Here is a 23,175-nt window from a genome sequence, read left to right as displayed (position 1 = left end):
TTTGAGACTTTTTAGAAACAATATTATGTAGGAATAGCCCATGCACAGGGTTAGTATTGATCTGGGTGTAACCATATTTTGTATCAAATCTATTTATTTTTAATACCTACTGATGAGCTTAAAGCCATTGGACCTTTTCGGTACAGAAAAAAAAAAAGTTCACAGCTTTACAAATAACTTACAGGGTTTACAGAAGGTAGTGGTGAAATACTTCTCTTGAAATCATATTCCATGAAATGCTTTACTTTTTGAAAAAACAGCAAAACAATATCAATTCTCGCTAACGAGAATTACGGATTTGTTTTAAAAACATGTCGTGACACTACGAAACGCGCGGATACAAGGGTGGGTTTTCCCGTTATTAGTCCCGATTCCGATGACCGATTAAGCCCAAATTGTCACAGGTTTGTTATTTGATATAGAAGTTGTGATACATGAAGTGTGGGCCTTGGGCAATACTGTTTACCGAAAGGGTCCAATGGCTTTAAAGGGGAAACATAGTAGGCCTCTGTTTTCATGAGTTATTGAAACCACAATGACTATACTCTAGATGCAGATATTGTTCAGAGAAAGATTTCCCTTGAAAAGTTGACAAAAATTATACCTAAATTTCAATTGCTACCAAACAATCACCAATTAGCATTTTGTGTGCAAAAAAATATTCATTCTATTGCTACAGTGATATATGCAATATTGGCGGACAAAATCATTTCTTAGCTGCAACTTCAAAAGTTAAATTGGTACATGTACCCTAAAACTGGACAAACAAAAGAATGACATGAAGTATTAATGAAGAGTAGACCGGATAGAAAACAAATCTTCGTCGCACATCGTTTGTTTTTGTTTAGTGACGTGATCAATATGTACAGAGCAAACATCATCCATTATTACTCTCATCGTTATTGATCTAAACCACTGATTCATAAATCGTCAAGTAATGCTGCGACCGGTCTGCATTAAGTACATCTCATCGCCACCACTCATGGGAAGCTATTAGACAATGTGACCTTGAGAACATCTACCAAATGACACACCCATCTATGTGTTTCGTACACCTATGTGGACATTCTATTGTTCTGTCTACTTAAAAGAAAAAACACGGTGTGAAGGTGTGTAAGTCCACATTCAAAACCCTGCCATGTTTGGCCCTCATTTGTTCAGTCAGATCCACACTTAGTAATGCTTTGAGAAATTAGTATTCAAGCCCATTAAATAAAAATTAAAAAGAGAAAAGAGAAAACCTTCAGAATTTTTAAATTTGTTCTGGATCCAGTTTTATTGAAATAAGCATCCAAATAATGTAGCTAGTGCTTTCATCCTTGTTGTTTTTGTTTTGTTTTGTTTTCATTATAATAATTTATAATAATTTATGCAACAACAACCAAAGCCAGGAGCCTACTTGACGCACAAGGCACCCCAGCTGTCGCACAAAGTGACCATGCACTGATTGGCACACGTCCTTTGTCATCACACCCACCACCCTTCCATGCACCAAACCTAAACAGCTTAAATCCCATCTAAAGTCTAAGCATGGTCTAAGCAAAAACATTGAATCGAACAACCCTGTAGTACTAAACGCGTGTAGTATCCAACCTACCCTGGATCAATAGATGAGTGTACCATGTACAGTGTGCACGCGACAATACTTTCTGGACAGTACACTTGTTCACACCCTTATAACGGTTTAGAGGCTGGTTTAGAGGCTACCGTCAAACAACAATAGAGTCACACTTCTTTTTGTAAGGGCACGCCACACCAGCTGTTTCCTTTGTGGTATAAATATAATATTCAGATTTTTGTTTTATAATAATTCAGAATTGTAGAGTAGTCGGAGCATTGCAAAAACACTGTCCACTCAATCACCATCAGGATTATTTGCTATCGGAAAATCACAGATTGGATTTAAATCTATCAATTCGTTTGCAAAAAAAACAACTTCATCCGAACTTGCGAGTGTAAAGTACCGGATCTGAATTTTTGACAGAGGCAATTGTGATATTAGTAGCTGAAATAGAAAGTACAGTGCAGAGCTACAGTTGGAACTTTTGCACATTGTGCTGGAAAATTTAACTTAGCTCTGGCTTGGAAATTTTTACTAAGAAAACCCAGGAATACTTAGGTAAGTGATGTCTAACCCTTTTTATGTATAACATTGACTATACCACAATATCAGTTATTTTGAAGTTATTCCCCCCCCCCCTTTTTATTCAATGATAAATTAAGAAACTAACATTAGTAATGATTAAAACTTACAGGGACAGCCTATCCACTGCAGGGACTCTAATCATTAATGAAACATTTTTTTTACAATAGGCTCTAATTTCTTTTTTTTTCACAAGTGTTTTGATGAGCTTGTCGACAAAGTACTCCAATATTTAGAAAAAGACTTTTCTCTTTGAGAGTTATTGTTGCTTTTCATAAACAGATCATAAAACCTGTACCTTTTTATAGTTGAGGTATTTCTTTTTAAAATTTAAGTGAGATGTTGTCAACCCAAACCTGTGGAGATTTAAGTTTTTCACAAAAGTCAAAATTTTGTTGTGGGGTTTACTGAATAATTGACTAGAGCAGGGACTAGACCACCAGATTAACACGTCATGCTCTACCAGAGATGCTCTCTAGCCCTTTGTTGACAACGGTCTCCCTATTTTGTCAAGATATAATTGTATGGGGCTGCCAGTCACAAGCCTTTTAACCTGTAACTGCCATATAGCTAGGGATCACATCCAAGTTTTCGATACATCCTGGGAAGTGGCAGCGGTGGGATCACCCTGAGAGGAATTTTCGTTGTAGTAACCACAGAATGCATTGGATGAAAGTACATGTGCTCCTCTGCAGTCTTGTTATCAGACATGTCGTCAACACTTGTTTTTTCGCCAGTTCTTTACGTCATGAGTGTTAAGTTGTATAATTTGCACCTGATAAACGCTAATATAACCAAGCTATTTTGTTATCCGCTCTGTCAGTCAACATTGGTTCTGGTCAGGCCAGCATGAAAGGGGAGGAAACCTGACGTGGTTCAAACACCTCTGCTCATCAGGCTGTTTTGTGTTCTCACAATTTACCTGTGAAATCTTATTTGTCATTCTGTCAGTTCACATCTGAAACAAATGCTCCTGGCAATCCGATTACTATGTCTTGATGAAACACTAGGGAGAATGAGACAGGAAGTCAGTAGCACCTGCTCAATGGCTCCAAGGGTGACTAATGAAGCAGCCAGAGAAAAACGCACAATTACTTCATTTAATATCATGAGAAAGTACAAGTAGCTGTTCAAACAGTGTATGAATGCAAAAAATAGTTAATGGTCTGATGTTTCGACCCTAGCAGAGCCTTAAAAAAACACAACAATTTGTTTTTGTATTGTTACCTAGAAAGCTCAATAGCCAAAACATGCTAACAGACAAACTCTCATGTAAAAATTTCAATAGAAATGCACGCAAACCCCCCCCCCCCACCCCCTTTCTTTTGCTGATCAAGTTAACAAGTTTCTGTAATTGGTCTGTATTTTAATATTAAAATGGTAAATAACTTGAGGAAAGACCCAAAATGCTGGCAAAGGTTAACCAGAGACTGCAGCGTTTCATCAGTTAATACAATAATGACCTCTGGGCACTAATTGCTAGACTCTACTCACTTATTTCAGTCTACCATCAATATCCCCATGGTCAGGGATACTTCTTAAATTCATGGTCATTGTCATTACCAGTATGAAGTACTTAAAGACACTGGACACTATTGGTAATTGACAAAGACCAGTCTTCTCACTTAGTGTATCTCATCATATTCATAAAATAACACACCTGTGAAAATTTGAGCTCGATTGGTCGTCGGAGTTGCGAGATAACTATGAAAGAAAAAACACCCTTGTCACACAAAGTTGTGTGCTTTCAGATGCTTGATTTCGAGACCTCAGACTTTAAATCTGAGGTCTCGAAATCAAATTCGCGGAAAATTACTTTTTTCTCTAAAACTACGTCACTCCAGAGGGAGCCGTTTCTCACAATGTTTTATACCATCAACCTCTCCACATTACTCGTAATCAAGAAAGGTTTTATGAAAAAAATTATTTTGAGTACTTACCAATAGTGTCCACTGCCTTTAACATACCATCAGTTTGATAAATTGTCGAGGTGTAAATATTAGGAAGCATCAACTGGTGAGAAAAGGAAACAAGTATTTTCAAGTGGTTTCTGTTTTATTTTAAATAATTTTGTTGGGCCAATTAATCTGAAAGATACCTAAATATCAGTGATCAATTTACACAGAAAATTTTAATCTAAGTATTGTCAGTTCGTATACAACACCATCGTCAAAAATGAAGCTCCCTGCTGTGAGGGAAAATTGGCTAGAACAATATTGTCATGGGAGGCATGCAATGGGTTTCCATAGCAACTCCAAAGCACACTTGAGGATCATGGTGGATAGAAGGCCTAGCGTAGGATCGTCCCCCGTTGTGCATCAAGTTTGTCTAACAACTAACGATGCATCATAATCATGGCTTTTTACACATCAATATGATTTTACACAGCACATTTAGTTTTTTAAAGAATACAAAAATACTCATAGTTTTTTACATTTCAGCCCAAAAAACAACTAACTTGTGGAAATATCATCAAATTGATTTTGGTTTCAAGAAAACACTTTGTCAAGAATTTTGTCCGCCCAATTTGTAGTATCATGCTGGTTACATTTTGGGAATAGAGTAAATACTACAAATTTTGTAATGCAACCAGTTTCAGGCCTTGAACTTCTCTTGAGAAGGGGGGACAGCAATTTTCCTCTGATAAGGGGCACTGTTATGGGAAAAATGTGAGTTTGTGTTGGAAAAGCAAAGGGCACTACAGCAATTGCTGTGGTTGCCGTGGGTTATTTTGAGGCCTGTGATTAATTACATATGTAGTAATCATATCTAAAAGACTGACTTTCCAAAGAAGCTTGGATGCATAATATGTAGACAATGTTTTTCCTTGAACTCGTGAATTGCATATATATTGCACTCTTATATTTATAGAACCACCTTGTTTTGTCAAAGGAGGGTCGGGTTAATTAGAAGGATCGGTCAAGCGCATCTCCTTTCATCCTTGCTGAATAATTAATCATAATTATCGGAAGTATAGTTTGTCTATAAAAAGTGAGGGTCAATAGACGTAAATTCATCAAATTCTTAACCCATTTTTCTAATGGGCTTGGCTAAGAGAGAATATATATTTATAAAAAATATAAAACAAAATTAACAGAGACCAATGTTCTCCCAGTGCAAAAGGTATTGTATCAGGCCAATTGCATTGCCAACATGCAAACAAAAAACCCATTCAATATAGGCTATAGGCCTAAGTAAAGGCATAAAGGCCATTTTTCTTGGGGGGGGGGGGTGGACTATTGATCAAGTCACAAAAATCATAAACCATTTAGAATGCCCAAGATTTCGCAGTAGGGGTAGAAAAACCGAAGATAAACATCAAGTAAGAAAGAGGTCTTTGTTTCAATTCAACATGCTTTGGCCAAACGAGAAGTCCCCTCAATCCACTAAGTGAAAGTTGTTGCCATGGCCAGATCCTACCGACAGTAGTAGCAAGACAAGATCTTAAAGAACAAATCTACACAGCAAAGTAGATGGTAACTGCAAACTGATATAACTTCCAATTTTGGTTTTACCCTTGTGTTAGCACTGTAAATACTCAGTACTTTCCTGAGTTCTGTGAAAACAAATCCATTGCTTAACATCTCTTAAACTTCCAATTCTTTACAATTTTGGTCTAGGTTAACCAAGTGTTCATCCACTCCTCAAAACCTTTCACCGACCATCCTATGCACCATCTAAGATGATGTCTTCCAGCTGTAGATGTATTACTCTCCACAGATCTGCAGCATCAACAAAAAGTCAGCAGTGAGATTGCCATTGCTGGAGGAGAAGGACCTGTAAAGTTCTTGTGCGTTGGATTGATGAAGACGGAGTGTAAATGATGATGGCATACAAAAGCAGAATAGATAGACTGCAGTGTTTACTCTGTGTCGTCGTTGCTATAATTCTTCTCAACATATCTCAACACCAGTGTGAAGGTATGCATTATTTATTTTATACTATAGACTGTGCAAGTCTCAAGCCCCGTTCATACTTCCTTGCGAATGCAGTATGCAACACAAATTTTGATGTCACCAAATTTGCAATGAATAATACGCAGCCCTGATTCGACCAGCGTAAATGCGTGATGGGCGCAAATGATCATTCTTACATCATGTAGTGTTTCAGCTCTTTATTTAATGGTCCACTCACAGGCCTGTATTTGTTACTTATTATTAGGAGTTCTGTAGGAACAAAATAATTAATCTACAATATTAACCATTATTCCCACTATATTAGATTATTGTAATTTGAAAGTGGAACTCCAAATTTTCCTGTTCATCCCTTACTTATTTTCTCTTTTTGGGCTATTTTTACCTAATACTCGGGGCAATGTTACTGTCAAGAATAGCACCGTTTGGAAAGCGTCATACAAAGGCTGTCAGTTTAGGTTTAGTTGTTGTAATAGCTCAAGAGTGTCAATTTCCTTTAAGTGGCAATAGATCCCATGCTCTGTGGGGAGCTATAATTTATAATTTACTAAGGCCTGCTCGGTTTTCACAACGTCAACCATCAGTACCAAGCCTTTTATATTAGCTTTTCAGCTGGACTGGCACGTACAATTCTACGCTATAAATACACATCAGGCAACTTGGCAAGGATTAATCGCCCCAATACAGGTGACACCGAGTTCATTAGGCCAATATTGATTCTAATTATAGGGGTCCCCCCCCCCTTGAGAGTTTCATGAGGATATGGTCGACACAATTGCCGATATTCTAATCAGCATCTCAAGTGTTGCAAAAAAAGTGCAAATTAATTTATGGCCATCTGTTTTAATTAACCCTAGCTGTACATATGTTTGGTTGTGTTGCCCAATTTTAAAGGGAAGGAACACGCTTGGTTATCATTCTAACAATTAATGGCAGTAAGTATAGCTGCTTTCAATATAAAGCATTTGAGAATCATATCTCTTTGAAGTAATTAATGTTGTTATGGAAATCCCCCAAAATGAATCTTAGAAAAGTTTCTGTCAGATATCCTTTCTCAGATTGTGTGTTCCAAATTCTTCCGCTCTTCCATTTCCCCTTTTTGATTTGGTTTTTGTTGTTGTTTTTTTCCCCGAAAAGATTTTATAGTGTACGGATGATCAGTACAAATTAAAATCTTTGGCCCGTTGGGGGAAAAAAAACGAGAGAAAAAAAAGTGATGAACATTGCCATGACCACCAACTGCAAGTTCCATGTTGGATATATTGTTTCCATTCCCACTGAAGTCAGAAACAACCTTTCCCATTATTTACAGTTATCCTTCATTTAAATGAATTCCATGGTTCTGATTTCAATGGAAGCATAATTTGATATTTCATGGATCTACTGACTCTATGACAATGAATTTGTAATATCTTTTGAGATGGCGTTGAGATTGAAATGCAACACGGCTGAAGGCCAGCCTGATCCAAAAGGTTTCATTCCATTGTCAGGTCTCATATTTAGGACATGTTTTTGTACGTTAATTCAATTTTCCACTTGAGCTGGAAAATTTCAGATGATTTATTTGAACTCGGCTATGAATTTAAAAATTATGACGTACATGTATTGTTAAACAACCTGAAGAAATTCACTAATTTGACAACACATTTGTACAACAAAAAATAACAAGTTTGAAAAAGTTCATGCTATCTTTCAGTTTGGAAAGTAATTTTCAAGTTGAACAATTTACTAAAGCTTGTATTGAATCTACACGCAACTGTAGATAAGATTATGTTACGAATCTACACTTAAGTGTAGATTCATATCAAAGTGTACATTCGTAAAAATAATCTACACTTTTAACAAATAGACTGACGTCACAGAAATAATTTAATAAAACATAATTACATAAAAATGTATGCATTCTGAGCTTTCAGAGCAATCACCTATCTACATCACATGCAATGAATAATTGCATTTATGAGCCTGAAACAAACTAAGTTACATGTGACTATCGCGTGCATGACATTTTCTGCACAATGTCCCTGAAATATTCACAATTGCACACATGTACGAGTGCACACTCGGAAAATGTGAACCCTCGGAAAATGTAGTATTATACTAGTCTTATTTGTAATATGATGTTAGTTCCCGGTTAGAGTACATTTTGGTAAAAGGGTTGTTTCTAGTACAAGTGACATTTATTTGAACTAAATATTATTACAATGCAAGGCTCAAAAACATATTTTTATGGTGGATAGTAGGAAAAAAACCTTCACAATTAATTCGACCAGTTGGCAATAAAGACTTAGGGTCATCCTCCTCCCCCCACCCCCCGAAAAAAAAAACACTAGACACACCAGCATGCTGCAATAATGTTTAAAGATGTTGTACTGGTGGATCCTTGACACACATTGCTAATTATGAAATGAGTTTAGTGTCTCAAATAATACAACCATGGAGTGATACAACCAAGTCTGTGCATGAAAGACAAATCCATGATGGTGGGTCGATCCTTTGCTGAAATTAAATTGCTCTGTATAGTTAGATCTATTGTACAAATAACCCTTTGATAATTGAGGTAAATTTGAAACCATTCAACACTCTGTCTATGACACATTTGTCACTCTATTTAAGGATTCAAAAATCGTAAAACATGCAGTCGTTGTTTTTGCTAGAAAAGGTAGGAAGTATGCCATTGTTTGTTGCCATGGTTACACACGAAAATTGTGCTGTTCATAGAGAAGCGAGAGAAGGGCAACGCCCACGTGCTCCTTTTGTCAAAACTCCTGTGCTCAATCTAAAAGCGTTCAATCCATCTGTGGCTTTTAACGTCTTAATACCAAGGGATGGCTGTGCTTTTTGTGGCCATCAGGCTTGTCAGAATTTAATTGCAGACATTTTGGAGTTCATGAATAAAGAAATAAAATTTGATATATATATTTAAAATGTTTTCCAACTTAAATAGTATTCAATATCATTTTGAGTTCTTACATGTAGCCCTAATATGTTTGTATGCAGGGCTTTGCTTTGGGGTAAAATCCCACGACTGCAGGGATTGTACCTCAAAATGGACCAGAAATATTTATCAGGACCATGATCAAAATGCAATAGAAAAATGCAGACAAAGTTTGACATGCATTTGTTATTTATTAGAATTATTTATGTCTTTTGTCTCCATTGGTACTGGTATATTAAACACTTTGTTACTTAACAGAATTGAAAGACTTATTTCTGTTTGAGATATTTACATTATTGTTGTAATTCAATTGAACAAAAAAATTAGAGTCGGCCTAACCATAAGTGCTTGTAATTTTCAAGGTGAATCTAATATTTGTCATCTTTTCACAAACAGTTATCCGATTCACTGTGTGCTCAATAAGTAATCACACAATTTGCCAATGATTTGATGCTAACTAAACAACAAAAGCATGCTTTATTTTTTTTAAATGTATTTTTGGGGAAAGGCTATATATCAAAAAGGGCAGCAATCAGCCTTATTGATTGTTTTGAATTCTACATAGGACCTGCAAGAGAACCTTGAGGGTTAATTTATCAGACACTTTTTGTTGTTTGTTTTTCAACCTTGTGCCTAATGGATGGGTGACTGAACATTTCTTTGAACTTTGTAGAATTGTGTTATGCTTCCTTGCAGAGCACCAAGAGGTCTATCTACCAAAATATAGTTTGTTTTTTTTTTTTTTTTTTTTAATTTAAGGTTAATCGAAAAGTTTTTTTCTATCAGTGTTTCATTTGAATTCTTTTCTCATCAATATCTGTATCTGTCGAATACTGCAACAAACTCCTCACAGGATATATAAGTTGCAGGTGTGGTGTGGCGAGTGGACACAAATTAGTATACAACATAATCTTTACGAGAAAAGAATAGAGATACATTTTCTCTTATAGCATTATGGCCCTATTCAATTAAAAACAGATTATATAAATATGTAAAAAACTGTGTTCTCATTTGATTGTGGTATTTTCTCACTTTGATTCTGAGACAGCTTGATGGAGGACAGAAGAATGTTGTCATTATCCTCATGTACCAAAAGGGAAGACTTTCTCCACATGTAATGCATTATTGATTTGAAGCCATAATGCAGTTTTCTGATCAATAGTGCGGTGCTTTTTATCACATCACTTTAATGCTCTAAGAACAAAATGAAAAGACCATGCAAAACCTTGTCTTGTCTGTGGTGTATGAATGCATCTTTTCGCACAAAATAAGATTTGTTTTGCTGATCTGGTATTGACCCCGTTTGCACGCACATCACACGCGGCGACTGTCGTACGCTCACCATTTTGGTTGGCAGTTATGTTTACATGTAAACGTCGCGTCGTCTAAAAATGCGCACTTCACTTCACTGAATAACGCACAGTGACATTGCCCACCAGTATGGCGCCTCTAAGATAATTCCGATGATGACATCAGGTCAATAGGCATAACTGCTTTTGTGCTTTTATTGCTACTTTTTCTGCTACAGCTTTTCAAAATTGACCTCTGATCATTTCTTGTTCAAGAAAGCTTTAAATTGGAAGTAAAGGTAGTAACGGAAACGTTAATTTAAAAAATGCACAGGGATTGTCCAAGATTTCGTCAAGCAAGAGCAATCTTCATAGAGCCTTTATAAAAGTCTTTACTAAACAAAAACATGCTGTGACATCTCTCACTGGAGTTAATTGAGTTGTTATGTCAAAACAGGTACATTTTTCAATGACTAAATATGTCAAGAAATAGCTGAAGTCCTCACAGGCGTTATGCATATAATCATTCTCACCAGAGAGTAAATTGAATTGTTATGTCAATACAGGTTTACAGGTTTTCAATTACTATAATGTCAAAAAACAGTTGGTCCTCACCTAGGCTACATTGTACATATAGACATGTTAATAATTCATTACAACAAAAATGTTGGTATGCATTAATTAAATTGGGTGGAGCCTCATGTTTGTAAGTCATAATGACCGACACAAATTAATGATGATCAGTGGTAAGTCATTACTCCTCTTCTTTTCTGCAAAAACACATTATTTTGTAAATATAAAAGCTTTTTTTTAATCTTCCAGATTAAATTCTTGATAAGCTTTCTGTGCCATCAGAACATGTCACTATCAAATTGGAAACAGTCACAATCTGTCATCAACCCACACACTGTAGGCCTATTGATTTGTTACGTGATTTAATCACTGCGAAATGAACTATACACACCCCTTCCTTGTCATGTCTAATCAACCATTATCTGCGTCCCAATTGGAGGATTATATTCTGCTCTTTAAAGATTCCTGAGCTTAGGTTTCAGCATCCATTATGATTAACATTCAAGATTATTGAGTGTTTTACCTTAGGCCTACATACATGTATTGTACAATGAACTGTCAACCCCAATAAGCAATTAAAAACACACTGGTATGACCCTAGACATAATGGTGTCTTTGGCCGGCCTTTAATTGTGTCGATGCCCCGTTAAAAATGTCACCAAAGATGCTCTGACTCTGATGTTCTGGCCATTTTTTTTCCTAGAGAAATCAAGGAGTGGAATTTCAGGCTTGTCACCATCAATCACTCTCTTAATACATCAATTTCCTTCAGTGATTGCCTTTGCTTCTCCATGGTTTGGATTTCATGAACCCTGATACCTCTGGGCCCAATTTCATGGCTCTGCTTACTGGTGAACTCTGCGCTTGGGATCACCATTTCTCGCTTACAGACGGCACAGACTTTTTTTGCGCTAGTTGTAAGCGAAAATGTGAAATATGCACGGGCATCCTACTAACCTGCGAAATATGCAAGCACGGATTTCCTGCTTTTATAATTGTAAGTGCCGATGCTTTGCTTAACTTCTTGGCTTGCTTATAAAAGCAGAGACCCATTAAATTTGGCCGTATTTTATATGGCCTCATTTTCAAAAAGCCTCTAAGCACAAAAACTTGCTAAGCACAGTATAGTATTGCTTAGCAATGACTTTGCATTGTTTTGGCTACATACAACCTAAACCAGGGTTCATACTTTCCAAAGCGAATGCGATTCGAATTTTGACGTCACAAATTAGCAACAAATTGTTTGCATCAGTTGACTTGTGCTGAACTCCTGCGAAACATTCCCTGCGAAAACATCCCTATAATGTCAAAATTTGTATCGCATGCGCAAGAAGTATGAACCAGGCTTAACTGTCAGAGGCTCCAATAGACCTTTATCATGGTGCAGCCATCTTGATTTTCTCCCATTGAAATCAATGTTACCAAACTGAGGTTGGAAGAACAAAATAGTCTGGTTCCTATTTGCAAAATGATTATTATCATTCATTATTCTTATTCGATACGAGGAACAAGACCAAGATGGAGGCAGCATGATATAGTGGATTTCAGATTCTCCAGCAAACCCAATCTTATTCATCTGCCAACGATTTAGTATCAATACCCTCATGTTTGGTAATTGGTTCAACTTTTAATCAAATGTTTAGTCTGCGGAATTTCATTGATGGAGTCTTTAGGGTCAGTGTTTACACTGTTACCTGAGTTCATTATCCTTTAATTATCTGGTGTAGTATGTGTTTGCGTAGGTAGTTGTAAAAGCAATCACTTTCAGAGTTTGTGCAAACAGAAAATGTATCCAGTGTGTTAAAGTATCTACCCCAAAATCTTTGTTAGCGTTGCTGGATCCAGGACCAAGTGGTGCTACACAATCACACAATAAGAGGACAGGATTCGAACCTTCACCCGCCAGATTAAAATGCAACAAATTTATATAAACTGACACAGAACTCTTCAAGAAAATTAACGGAAGTATGCAGACTTAATGATAAATTGAAATACATCAACAGAAAACTTACCAATATTATTTCATACTATCAAAGTGGACGTTTTGAGGTTACATGTAAGTTCCACAACAGTAAAAAAACAAAACAATCAAATTCCTTATGGTTTTCAATTAAACGAAACAAGGCAATTAATTCTACTCTTGGAAAATTGTATTTCTGAGCAAGGCTATATTTACAGCACTTATCACTTATTGACATTTTACAGCAATACATGTACCTTGACATTTCAATGCAAAGTGTTTATAGGCCTGCCTCTTCTTCTACAATAATACGACCTACATACTGTAGGCAGTTAACAAATACTGCAGGTTGGATGGGATTCTCCTGTACGAACAACAAATTTGTCAAATTTAGAGGAGCGGCAGTTCTTCTCTCTATAGACATTTTCTTGAAAACAGGACACAAAAACCTGCAGTTCCGTCTGGAACTATAATGCTATGAGAGTATGAGTTGACGATTTCGTCCTTGATTTGTGCTGACGTTCAGACATAAATTTGAAAAGGTTACAATTTTTGAAGGAAGTGATCCAAATGCAGTGATCAGAAATGTCATCAACAGCATACAACACATGTCTTTTACATGTGTTTGATTCAATTTTACAGTCCTACTATTAGTCCGTGCCAGTCCACAAGAAAATAATTACCTTAAGGCATACTCATCTTAAAGGATTCAATTGATTTGAAATTGAATTTCATCCAAGTTTAGACATTGCATACTATATTTAGAGGTTGACATGTGTCATGTTGTCTCACTACAAATTGTCTAAATACAGTTATTTTTGGGAACATAAACTTTCATGCTAGTTGTCCACATAGTGACTGTTTGAGAACAATTTTCATACAAATTGTCAGTGGAAACATTGATTCTAATATACAAAAGATAGAAATTACTATTTGTTTTCATTCGTTTGTTTTACCCTCAACCCTTGTATACTCAGTACTTTCCTGAGTTCTGTAAAAGAAAATCACAGGCATGTTACTCGGGTGGGATTCGAACCCACGACCCAATGCAATTCTAGAGCAGTGTCTTACCAACTAGACTACCGAGGTTGCCCGGTAGCTAGAGGCAGTTCGAATCCTATGTTTTGGCAGCGGGTACTGCAACGAGATACAAAGATACAAAATACTATTTGTTTTCAGTAATTTTTTTTGGTTTCACCCTTACACCGATATGCGTGAGCCTCTTGTATACTCAGTACTTTCCCAAGTTCTGTGCAAAAAAATCACAGGCATATTACTTGGGTGGGATTCGAACCCATAGTATTCCTAGTTTGTTTTTACTTGTAGCTTCAGATGAGTGTGATTGCATGCCTTTATTTGAATGAAAAAATCGAGACACTAGCCACGCCGTCTCCCTGATTACATTTCATGGTCATCATGCCAAATTACATGTGATTAACAAAATATATGATGCCAATGCAGTAGTAGCACTATATGGATTACTGCTATGCAGAGCATCACGTGCATCTTATCCCCCGTGACAATACATTACCACTCGGCAGACCTAATACCTGACATCTGGTGTATTACTGTTATGACTATTGATTTTCTATTTTCTGCAGCTCCAACGATGCTTTTAATCTTCCCACGCTGGTACATGCAAAGACAAACATTTGAAATTTTACATATTTTTACCTTGGTGTACTGCCATTAAATGCACGTAACGCACGGAGAGACAAATTAAAAACCTGTTTAAGGGTACCCTTTTATCAAGCCAAACATGAAGTAATAAATTCACATAGTACAATTTTTAGCTATGGTTTTAAGGATTTCAGAGGACTCAAATTTGGGAGAAAATCCATAAGACCCCTTGGCTTTGTAGCTCAACAATGGGCCATATTTTTGATTGCGTGAACAATGGGCCATACTTTTGAACGCGTGAGGGCGCTCTCAATTACTTCTGGGGGTATTGGCCCCTTGCACGCGCGTCACGTGCGGCGACTGATGCCACGCTCACCATGTTGGTGGGCAAGTTAAGTTTACGTGTATTAACGCCGCGCCGCCTAAAATGTGCATTTCACTGCATAACGCACGGCATAGAGTTATATATGAAAAGGCACAGTGAAATTGCCCACCAGTATGGCGCATTCAAGATTTTTCTGATGATGACGTCGGGTGAAATGGGTAGATTGGAACACATTACCACCATAGCCATCTAATCCATCACGGACAATAAGACTTTTAAAGGAGCCGTTATAATCCACCTCCAAAGCAAATTGAAACTACGACGCAACAAAAGTGACAGAACGCCTATTAATCTGTGCAGGGTGAATCGTGTAGACCCCCAGAAATGATAACATTGTTATTTATAGCGCCCTCGCACGGTCATAAATAAGGCGCATTATACTGGACCAGAAATGATTGTACAAGACCAAAATGAAAATGAAAAAAACAAATTCCCGAGCCCTGACACAGTCTAATACTTTATTTAATTGTTTTTATTTGAACAATAAAAGCCATTGGACCCTTTCGGTAAACAGTGTTGTCCAAGGCCCACACTTTGTGTACCACAACTTCTATATCAAATAACAAACCTGTGAAAATTTAGGCTCAATCGGTCGTCGGAGTCGGGAGAAAACAACGGAAAAACCCACCCTTGTTTCCGCGCATTTCGCCGTGTCATGACATGTGTTTAAGATAAATCTGTAATTCTCGTTAACGAGAATTTATATTGTTTTGCTGTTTTCTCACAGAAAGTAAAGCATTTCATGGAATAATATTTCAAGAGAAGTCTTTCACCATTGCCTTCTGTAAACCCTGTAAGTTATTTGTAAATCTGTGAACTTCTTTTTTTTTTTCGGATTCGAAAGGGTCCAATGGCTTTAAGCGTGAAAAGGACGTATAAGACAAGATTCATGGCAGGCTTTTAGGGCGTTAAGAATACGCTTCTTTTCTCAACAGAATTGAAAGCTGTATAATGTTCCAAACTCAAGGTCAACATTTGAACATAATTTGTTTCTATTCAAGACATTTTACAGAGGTCAAATATACAAGCTGGCAGCAAGGGCTTCTGACTGGCACACCGAATAAAGTTATAGAGAGACCGCGGTATAGGACTAGATAGCTCAGTTGGTAGAGTGCTGGCATATTGCAGGATGTCATTGGTTCAAATCCCACTTTAGTCATCATTTCTTTGTGCAACTTTAAATCATTTTTAAATATGTACCCAGTCAGTTTACCTTGTGGTTTATTAATATAGTTTTTGAGAGCAGAGCACAACATTTCATGGTGTTTTGTTTTCTTACAATACTGGCCAGACATTTAAGGAGATAAGAACAGAACAATGTGAAGTTAAAATGGTTGTTTAACTTTTTAACTTTTTGCCAGCCTTCTGTATCTAGATTCCTTAAACTATTTTACTGTGTAACACTCTGATTTGTATAAATTTTGTCTGGCCTAGATTTTTTTGTAAGTGTTCTTTTCCAGCGCCTTGAGGCGGATTCTTTCTGCTATTGTTTTTGCGCTTTATAGATTTCTCTTTATTATTATTATTATTATTACCTTTAACGAGACATTGGAAATATTGACATTGGATTTTGGCGGCCTTCAAGAGTATGCAATGTACGGGTATAGTGACTTAATACATGTATGGTCATGTTATATAGGCCAAGTCTCTTGCCTGCATATTTTACAGCGGCACCCACACAGTTAGAATTAGCAGCGGTGGACCTCAAAAACACAATTTTTGCAGGAGGTAGAATTTTTCAGTGTGGACATAAACACAAAGGTTTTCATCAATTTTTATTCACATGGTTTCGTTTATGGCACACGCAAATTATTATTGGTTGAGCAGTTTCCCTTGTGGTTTATTACTTTAATTATGATAAATGGCTGCTCTATTTTCATCTAATTACACAAGTAGGAAATTATATTCAGCATTCAAATGTTGTCATTATTTTTGTGTGTTCACAGACACAAAATTATACCCAGTTGAGAAACTAGTCGAGAAATGTCCATAATTGATTGTGTGCGTGGAGGTTCAGTGGAAGAAGGGCGTGCTCTCTACGCCTTTTTCAGACACACAGTGCAGTTATTATTAGTAACAAAAGCCAAGCAACAAAATGGCTCAGAAAATGGCTCCTTCTTCTATGCACACGACCAATTATGACAACTTTGTGTTCTTCATTCTAAATATAGACGACATGTACAGATAATTAGATGCAATAGCACTGCCCGCAATGTGAAAAGCGCTTTATAAGTAAGGTTATTATTATGTAGGCTACATTGTAGTATATTATGCACTTTTTATCTGGTCATATTTGTTTTCCTTTTTATTCATATTTCTGTTGTATAAAAACGTTGTTGTGACTATTCTTGTACGTCACACTTGTATAGAAATGACTTGGTGCAAATGATTTAATTAGGAGTGGGTTTTTTAATTAAATTGCCTTGTCTTCTTTTCACGCTGTTTTACCTTTGCACACCTGCTAAGTACACCAGACAAAAATGGTTTGTGCATCACCACAAAATAATAACCAATTTCAAACCACTTTCTGGCTCTATCCAATTGAGAAGACATTCAAACTTCAAAGAGTCACAATAATTCCTCTGGTTTAACCGGGAATGGGTTTGCTATGTACATACAGTAAATAAAAATATTCTTTTTGCATCACCACAAAATAATAAACATTTCCAACCACTGGAAAACGTTAAAACTATGTTGGTTCAAATCTCGCCTCAGTAAATTTGTTCAAACCCAACTGGTAAAGTTTTCCAAGTCAGTTTCTCATGTGGTTTGGATGACTAGACTCTTTTAAATTTATGCAAATAACTGTAAAACAAGGTTTTATGACCTCCAAAGCCTGCAGTTTGAAAGCTGCTTGTACATGTATGATGTTAAAATATTTTATGGCCTTTTTTTATGAGGGTCTAGATGCTCTTGACTTCTGCAATAGTCATGCATGATTGATCGGTCTGTATCATCCACCAGAAAATATGACTCCAGGATGAACTCCAAGGCTTAAAGATGTATCTGTTTGGCTGCTCAACTTGGGGTTTCTTTTCAGCTTCTAAAGATTTTTCAAGTTTCCTACATAGGCCTTTTTGAGGTATGGTGGACGTGATAGGAGTGTCTGTTTGGTTGTGGTGTCTATACAGACAAATTTACCCAAACCTTACAGCGTTGTAGCATTGTGTCCGCCATTTCTCAAAAAGGCTTTGGCTTAATTTCAAAAATTGCTATACAGAAACGTATTGCTTATCTGAAATGGGTTAAAAGCAAAAGTTAAAATTTTTGTGACTTATGCCCCACTCATTTTTCGATTTTTTGATCTTTGCACTTCTGTATGCCTTGACTGTAGTTATTATAGTTTTTGTAGTTTTGACTTGCAAAAATGAAAGAAAAACATCAGCAACTTTTGTGTAAAAATCAAATGCCTGGCATTACAAAGTTACAAAGTATTAAAGGGGAGAAAACTAGGGGAGAAAAAAGATGACACTTGGCATAGAGTCTAGAAATAAAGTTAATGCCAATCAGGCAAAGACCACATAGTAACAAGGAAAACAGAATTAAACCAGTGACATGTGAGCGAGGGCAGGGATGGTTCTTGTGATTAATTCAGCTTGATGCGCAACATACTTGGCAGCGCAGCCTGTGTCTTCTTAAAGGATTTGGGTACTTTTTGTAACACAAAACACAATTTCCACAGATTGACATTAAACTTACACCGCTTGAAGATAATGATAGTAGAAAGCATACCTTAAAAAATTAGTTGCTGAGCTGCTGTAGTTTTTGGGAAATGAGTACAACAATGTCATGAAAATACGTTTTTACATGCTAAAATAATTTTTGTCTCATGATAACTGAGACGAAAACTACTCTCATGACATTGTTTTACTCATTTCTCAAAAACTACAGCACCTCAGCACGTATTAATATCAGGGAAGCTTTCTACTATCATTATCTTCAAACTGTAAATCTGTAGACATTGTCTTTTTTGTCCTACAAAAAGTACATAGACCCTTTAAGGGAGCTGATGAGATGGTTTAAAGGGAGGGCTGGGAGGGTTTGGGGAAATCACTCCAAAAATAAATGACCATAAAAAATTACTTGGTGATACACACTGCAGCTGTTGGTAGGTTAAACTATTTTGAGAAAGGATTGCCTAATTAACAAGTAATTTTTGTTTGGAGAATTTTAAAACAATTCTTACATGAATCGTTTCTAAGCTTTCTAAGGGTTAGTGTTCATACAAATTCTGTGGCCAGAGATGCAGTTGGTAACCTGCTGGGTCACCTCGCTAAGCATGGATAAGTAGTAATCAGCAAAATATTTACCAAAGTGATAAGGAATTGAAAAAATTACACAGTCACCCAGGGTAATATACTGTCCATGCATCTCAAATGACAAATTACTGGTGAATACTAAAAAATACCTGTTAATTATGATGAATACTTTACTATATTTTATATTATTATGAATTATATTTATCCATAAACAACATCACAATGTTTAAGTAATGGGGTTCATTAATTTCAATGCCTTATGAAGACATTACATGCTTCATGTTCTTTTTCGAAAGTCCTAAGCAAATGTACTTTCTTGGGCTTATAATTACAATTAATGAAATAATTTGAAAGTTCCACATCCCAAACTGCTCAATACACTATAGATCACTTGTGTAGTTAACACTGTCCAACATTTCCCTCAGGTAATGAAATAAATTGCACCATTGTGTTTACGTTGCAATTTTCTTAAATGAAGATGCGACGTCAGTTTTAAAAGCCTATTACTGTAATAGCATCAGCGTTGGCGTTTGGGTAATTTCTCATGAAGGACACTGATTCGCAGTAAGAGTAACGATACCAAAAGTTATAATGGGCATTCTTTCACTGTAAAGGTCACTCTGAATTTCAAAGCTAAATCTTTTCGGCTGTATCAAGAACAGCAGTTTAAATAATAGGTATTTTTTTTAAAGTCTTTTGCATTCTATGAAACTAATCCAGTTGGGGTATGACTTTTCCATCCATGATTGGCTGTATGCTTTGTAAGAGTTCTTATCTGTACTTTTTCTTTTTCTTTTTCTGTTTAAATTGTCAGCTTATCTTCCCTTTATTGTTATTATGATATCGACACAAAGTCATGGTCATCCCTAGCAATACAAAGAGCCGTGGCTCTTAGGTAATGACAACACAATGTTGATGATTGACAATTTCATGTAAAAGTTACCCTTTTAAAAGATTATTAAGTAAGAGACCACAAAGAAAAATTAATGAGTAAATTTAAATCAATCTATTGGATGAACAAAGACAATTTTACTCAAACTGGATTTGAAGATAATGACGAAACCTATGGAGTAACAATTCTACAAACTGAGCTGTCTACCCCCGATTGAGGCAGTCTTCCTGTTTTGTCAAGCTTTTTGTTCAGTGCCACTCATGGATGACACAAAATTTGATAAAAACAGGATTACCAACCAAATTTCAATTTGTTGCATATTGCTTGTTACTGGTATTCAGCTGTTGTTTGCTTACATGTATCCTGAAAATCACGTGGAAATTCTGTTGCTAATCCTGTTTTTATCAAGGAAGACATTTCATGCTAAGCAAATTTTTCTGCTTAGCAGCGCTATGAAATTGAGCCCAGGTCTAATGCTTTGTTTCTGAATGGGCAATGTATACAAAGGGCACCAAGGCGTTTTCTCCTTATATAGCAAAGGGCATCTCTTTGAGAAAATTGTAAAGTTCGATCGGACCATTTCACATTGCAGCAACTGGCAATGACCCGGGTGACTGAGGCATTTGACTTTATTGCATCCATGATTTTCTCAGGCATGTGATATGTCTCTTTATACCAAAATTGCTGTCTATTTATGGTTGCTTCCTTTGTTCATCTGACAATGCAAAGTTTTTCAATTTCTTGGAAAGTACAACTCATACTCAACATGATCTTCAGAAATGAGAAACGAAGGACTTGACAAAATGTTTTAATCAAGTCTCTACTTTTGTTGACGGAATTCACTTCACATCTGAATCATTTTAGGATTAAATATAGTCTCAAATAAAACCGGTAACAATTTAATTAAGTTTAAACAAACCACAAACAAAATTAAAAGCAACAATGAACAAGAAATAAAAGGCAAACAGAAGCAAGGTAGAAATATACAGTAGTGCTTTTCTTTTTAAAAGGAACTTAACATTTTAAAAGTTAATTAACAGAGAACAGTACAAAAAATAAAAGTCATAAAAAAATACAGTAGCAAGCACAACTTGGGACATTTACCTTGAAAAAAACCACCAAATTAGTTTAAAACTTCAAGAACATGTGACAAGATGTTTGTAGAGAATGCCAAATCTCTTTAATACGGATATAATATCAAGGCAGTAAATGATATGCATAAGTTATTAATTCCGATGTCTTTGACGGCAAGTGATCCTTGATTGGGAAGTTAGGGGGTCCTGACAAACTTCATCGTTGATTACATCATGTGATCCATCAGCTGCCTCATCTCTGTGGGGGTGACTTCCTCATTATCTTCCATCTTCTCCGAGCCACTTAAACAGAAAAATACCTCCCCAGTGGGATGGCGGAATTCCTTGCAAAAAATGACTCCATTAATAATGGCATACAATCACCATGTAGAACATCCGAGATATTTCAGTTCTGCCTGGCGTTGGAGACATAAATAGGCCGATAGCTATCAACTTAGATGGAGTTTTGTACTGTTTGGTTTTGTCAAATGCTTCAGGGTAGAATAGATTTTAGACTAGTGACCTGGGCCCCATTTGATAGAGCTATGTTTAGCAGAAAAGGCTGCTTAAACAAATTCTTTGCTAATTGAAAATGTGTGGAGCACCAGTTGAAACAAATATTGTGGAATGCTGGCTGGTAAATTGTTTCTGGTAACCACATTTGTCTGTGCTTAGCACGTTTTTAAGGTGTGCCCCATTTCATTCATACATGCGCTGCTAAACCAAAAAATAATTTGTTATTCCTGCTGACCAAAATGTAGTAATATATTCAGAATACTTCCAGTTTGTTATTGTTTATTGTTGTTTTCCCAGAATTTGAATGAAATAGGAATCATCTTCATAGACGTTTCGCGTTTCAATGATGGATGTAGCTGGTTCAGCTGAAGTTAATTCATTCTGTCATTCAGTGACATGCAGCTGCTGGTGTTATTGTCTCAAGTGGAATGATGACATATTTACGAGAAATGATTTAAGTTTGCTTAAAATTAAACCAAAAATGTAGGCCAACAATTTTATAGCCGGCTTGCAAGTATGTTTAAACAGTCTGTTAAACATGTACAATCCTCCGTTGAAATACACTCTGAACATTGGTAACTCTGGTAACTTTAATCGTGTTTATGTGGGCGTCGAGAATAATTGCGATTTCTATCAGTAAAAAAAAACCCAAAGGCCACACCCCGTGTGAACAAAGAAATATTGATTTTATTCAAAGCGTTCTGACTCACGATCAATATACATGTATTGTGAACTTGGTAAATATCCAAAATGCCAGGGCTAATGTAGAAATTCAAATAATAACTGTGACTGTGTATGTACAAATGGAGGACATTTTTCATTTGCATTATTTTGAGCCTAAAGGGCATTGGCACAGTTGCATAAAGCTGCACTTGTAAAAAATTAACCAAGAACAAAAATTGGGTAAGATGTAAGTGGGTGATAGGAATTATGGTCTTTATTAAGAATAAGGGCTAAATTATTTATAAACCACCCATAGTTCTAAAACAAAACCATAAGTTTGTGTTTATTTTTTTTTCCACTCACATTTATTTTAAAAAAAACTGTGTCCAAAAATCAACAGTGTTAGTCATGTGTGGGCGATGAATTGTCCTTTAAGGGTTATTTGCCTTCAAACATTGAAAATTATACTGGTAGGCATCTGGTAGGCTTGCAATGTATGTGATAGTCTTGGCACAAGACGTTAGTGCTCGGTTTTGGATAGTGTACTAAGCTCAGTTGTAAATTGCTAAAGCATGCCCTCTTTGACTTGAGAGCTTGACTGGCGAGCATCTATCGCCAGAGTAGTCTAGATTTCAAGCTTGCCAGTCAAGCTCTCCAGTCAAAGAGGGCGCGCGCAGCGCTTTAGCGATTTACAACTGCTTTTCTGCTGTGGTCCAACTATTTACTGGGCAACCTCGGTAGTCTAGTTGGTAAGACACTGCTCTAGAATTGCAAGGGTCGTGGGTTCCTCGGGAAAGTACTGTGTATACAGTGCTAACATACGTCGGTGTATAGGTAAAAAAAATAATAATAATAATAATTAATATCTTTATCCCTGATGCAAATTTAACATCTCTTATATTTAATTCTGTTGATTTTTCTTCCATTTTCTCCCCTGCTCTCGAATGATT

The 23,175-nt window shown here is 36.4% G+C and overlaps 1 protein-coding gene across 10 annotated transcripts in view; it reads left to right on the top strand.

The window, feature by feature from the left end:
• The window catches only part of LOC117303736 (protocadherin-15-like), a 73,280-nt gene that overhangs the window by 1,172 nt on the left and 48,933 nt on the right, over positions 1-23,175 (top strand). For all 10 annotated transcript variants that reach the window (XM_033788042.1, XM_033788039.1, XM_033788045.1 and 7 more), the window contains exon 2: positions 5,764-6,063. In XM_033788042.1, coding sequence (XP_033643933.1) covers positions 5,964-6,063 — 100 coding nt within the window. In that variant the 5' untranslated portion in view covers positions 5,764-5,963. The remainder of the gene's footprint in view (positions 1-5,763; positions 6,064-23,175) is intronic.

Source organism: Asterias rubens, chromosome 20, assembly GCF_902459465.1.
Source record: "Asterias rubens chromosome 20, eAstRub1.3, whole genome shotgun sequence".
Taxonomy (NCBI): Eukaryota; Metazoa; Echinodermata; class Asteroidea; order Forcipulatida; family Asteriidae; genus Asterias; species Asterias rubens.
This window is presented reverse-complemented; position numbering and strand designations above follow the sequence as displayed.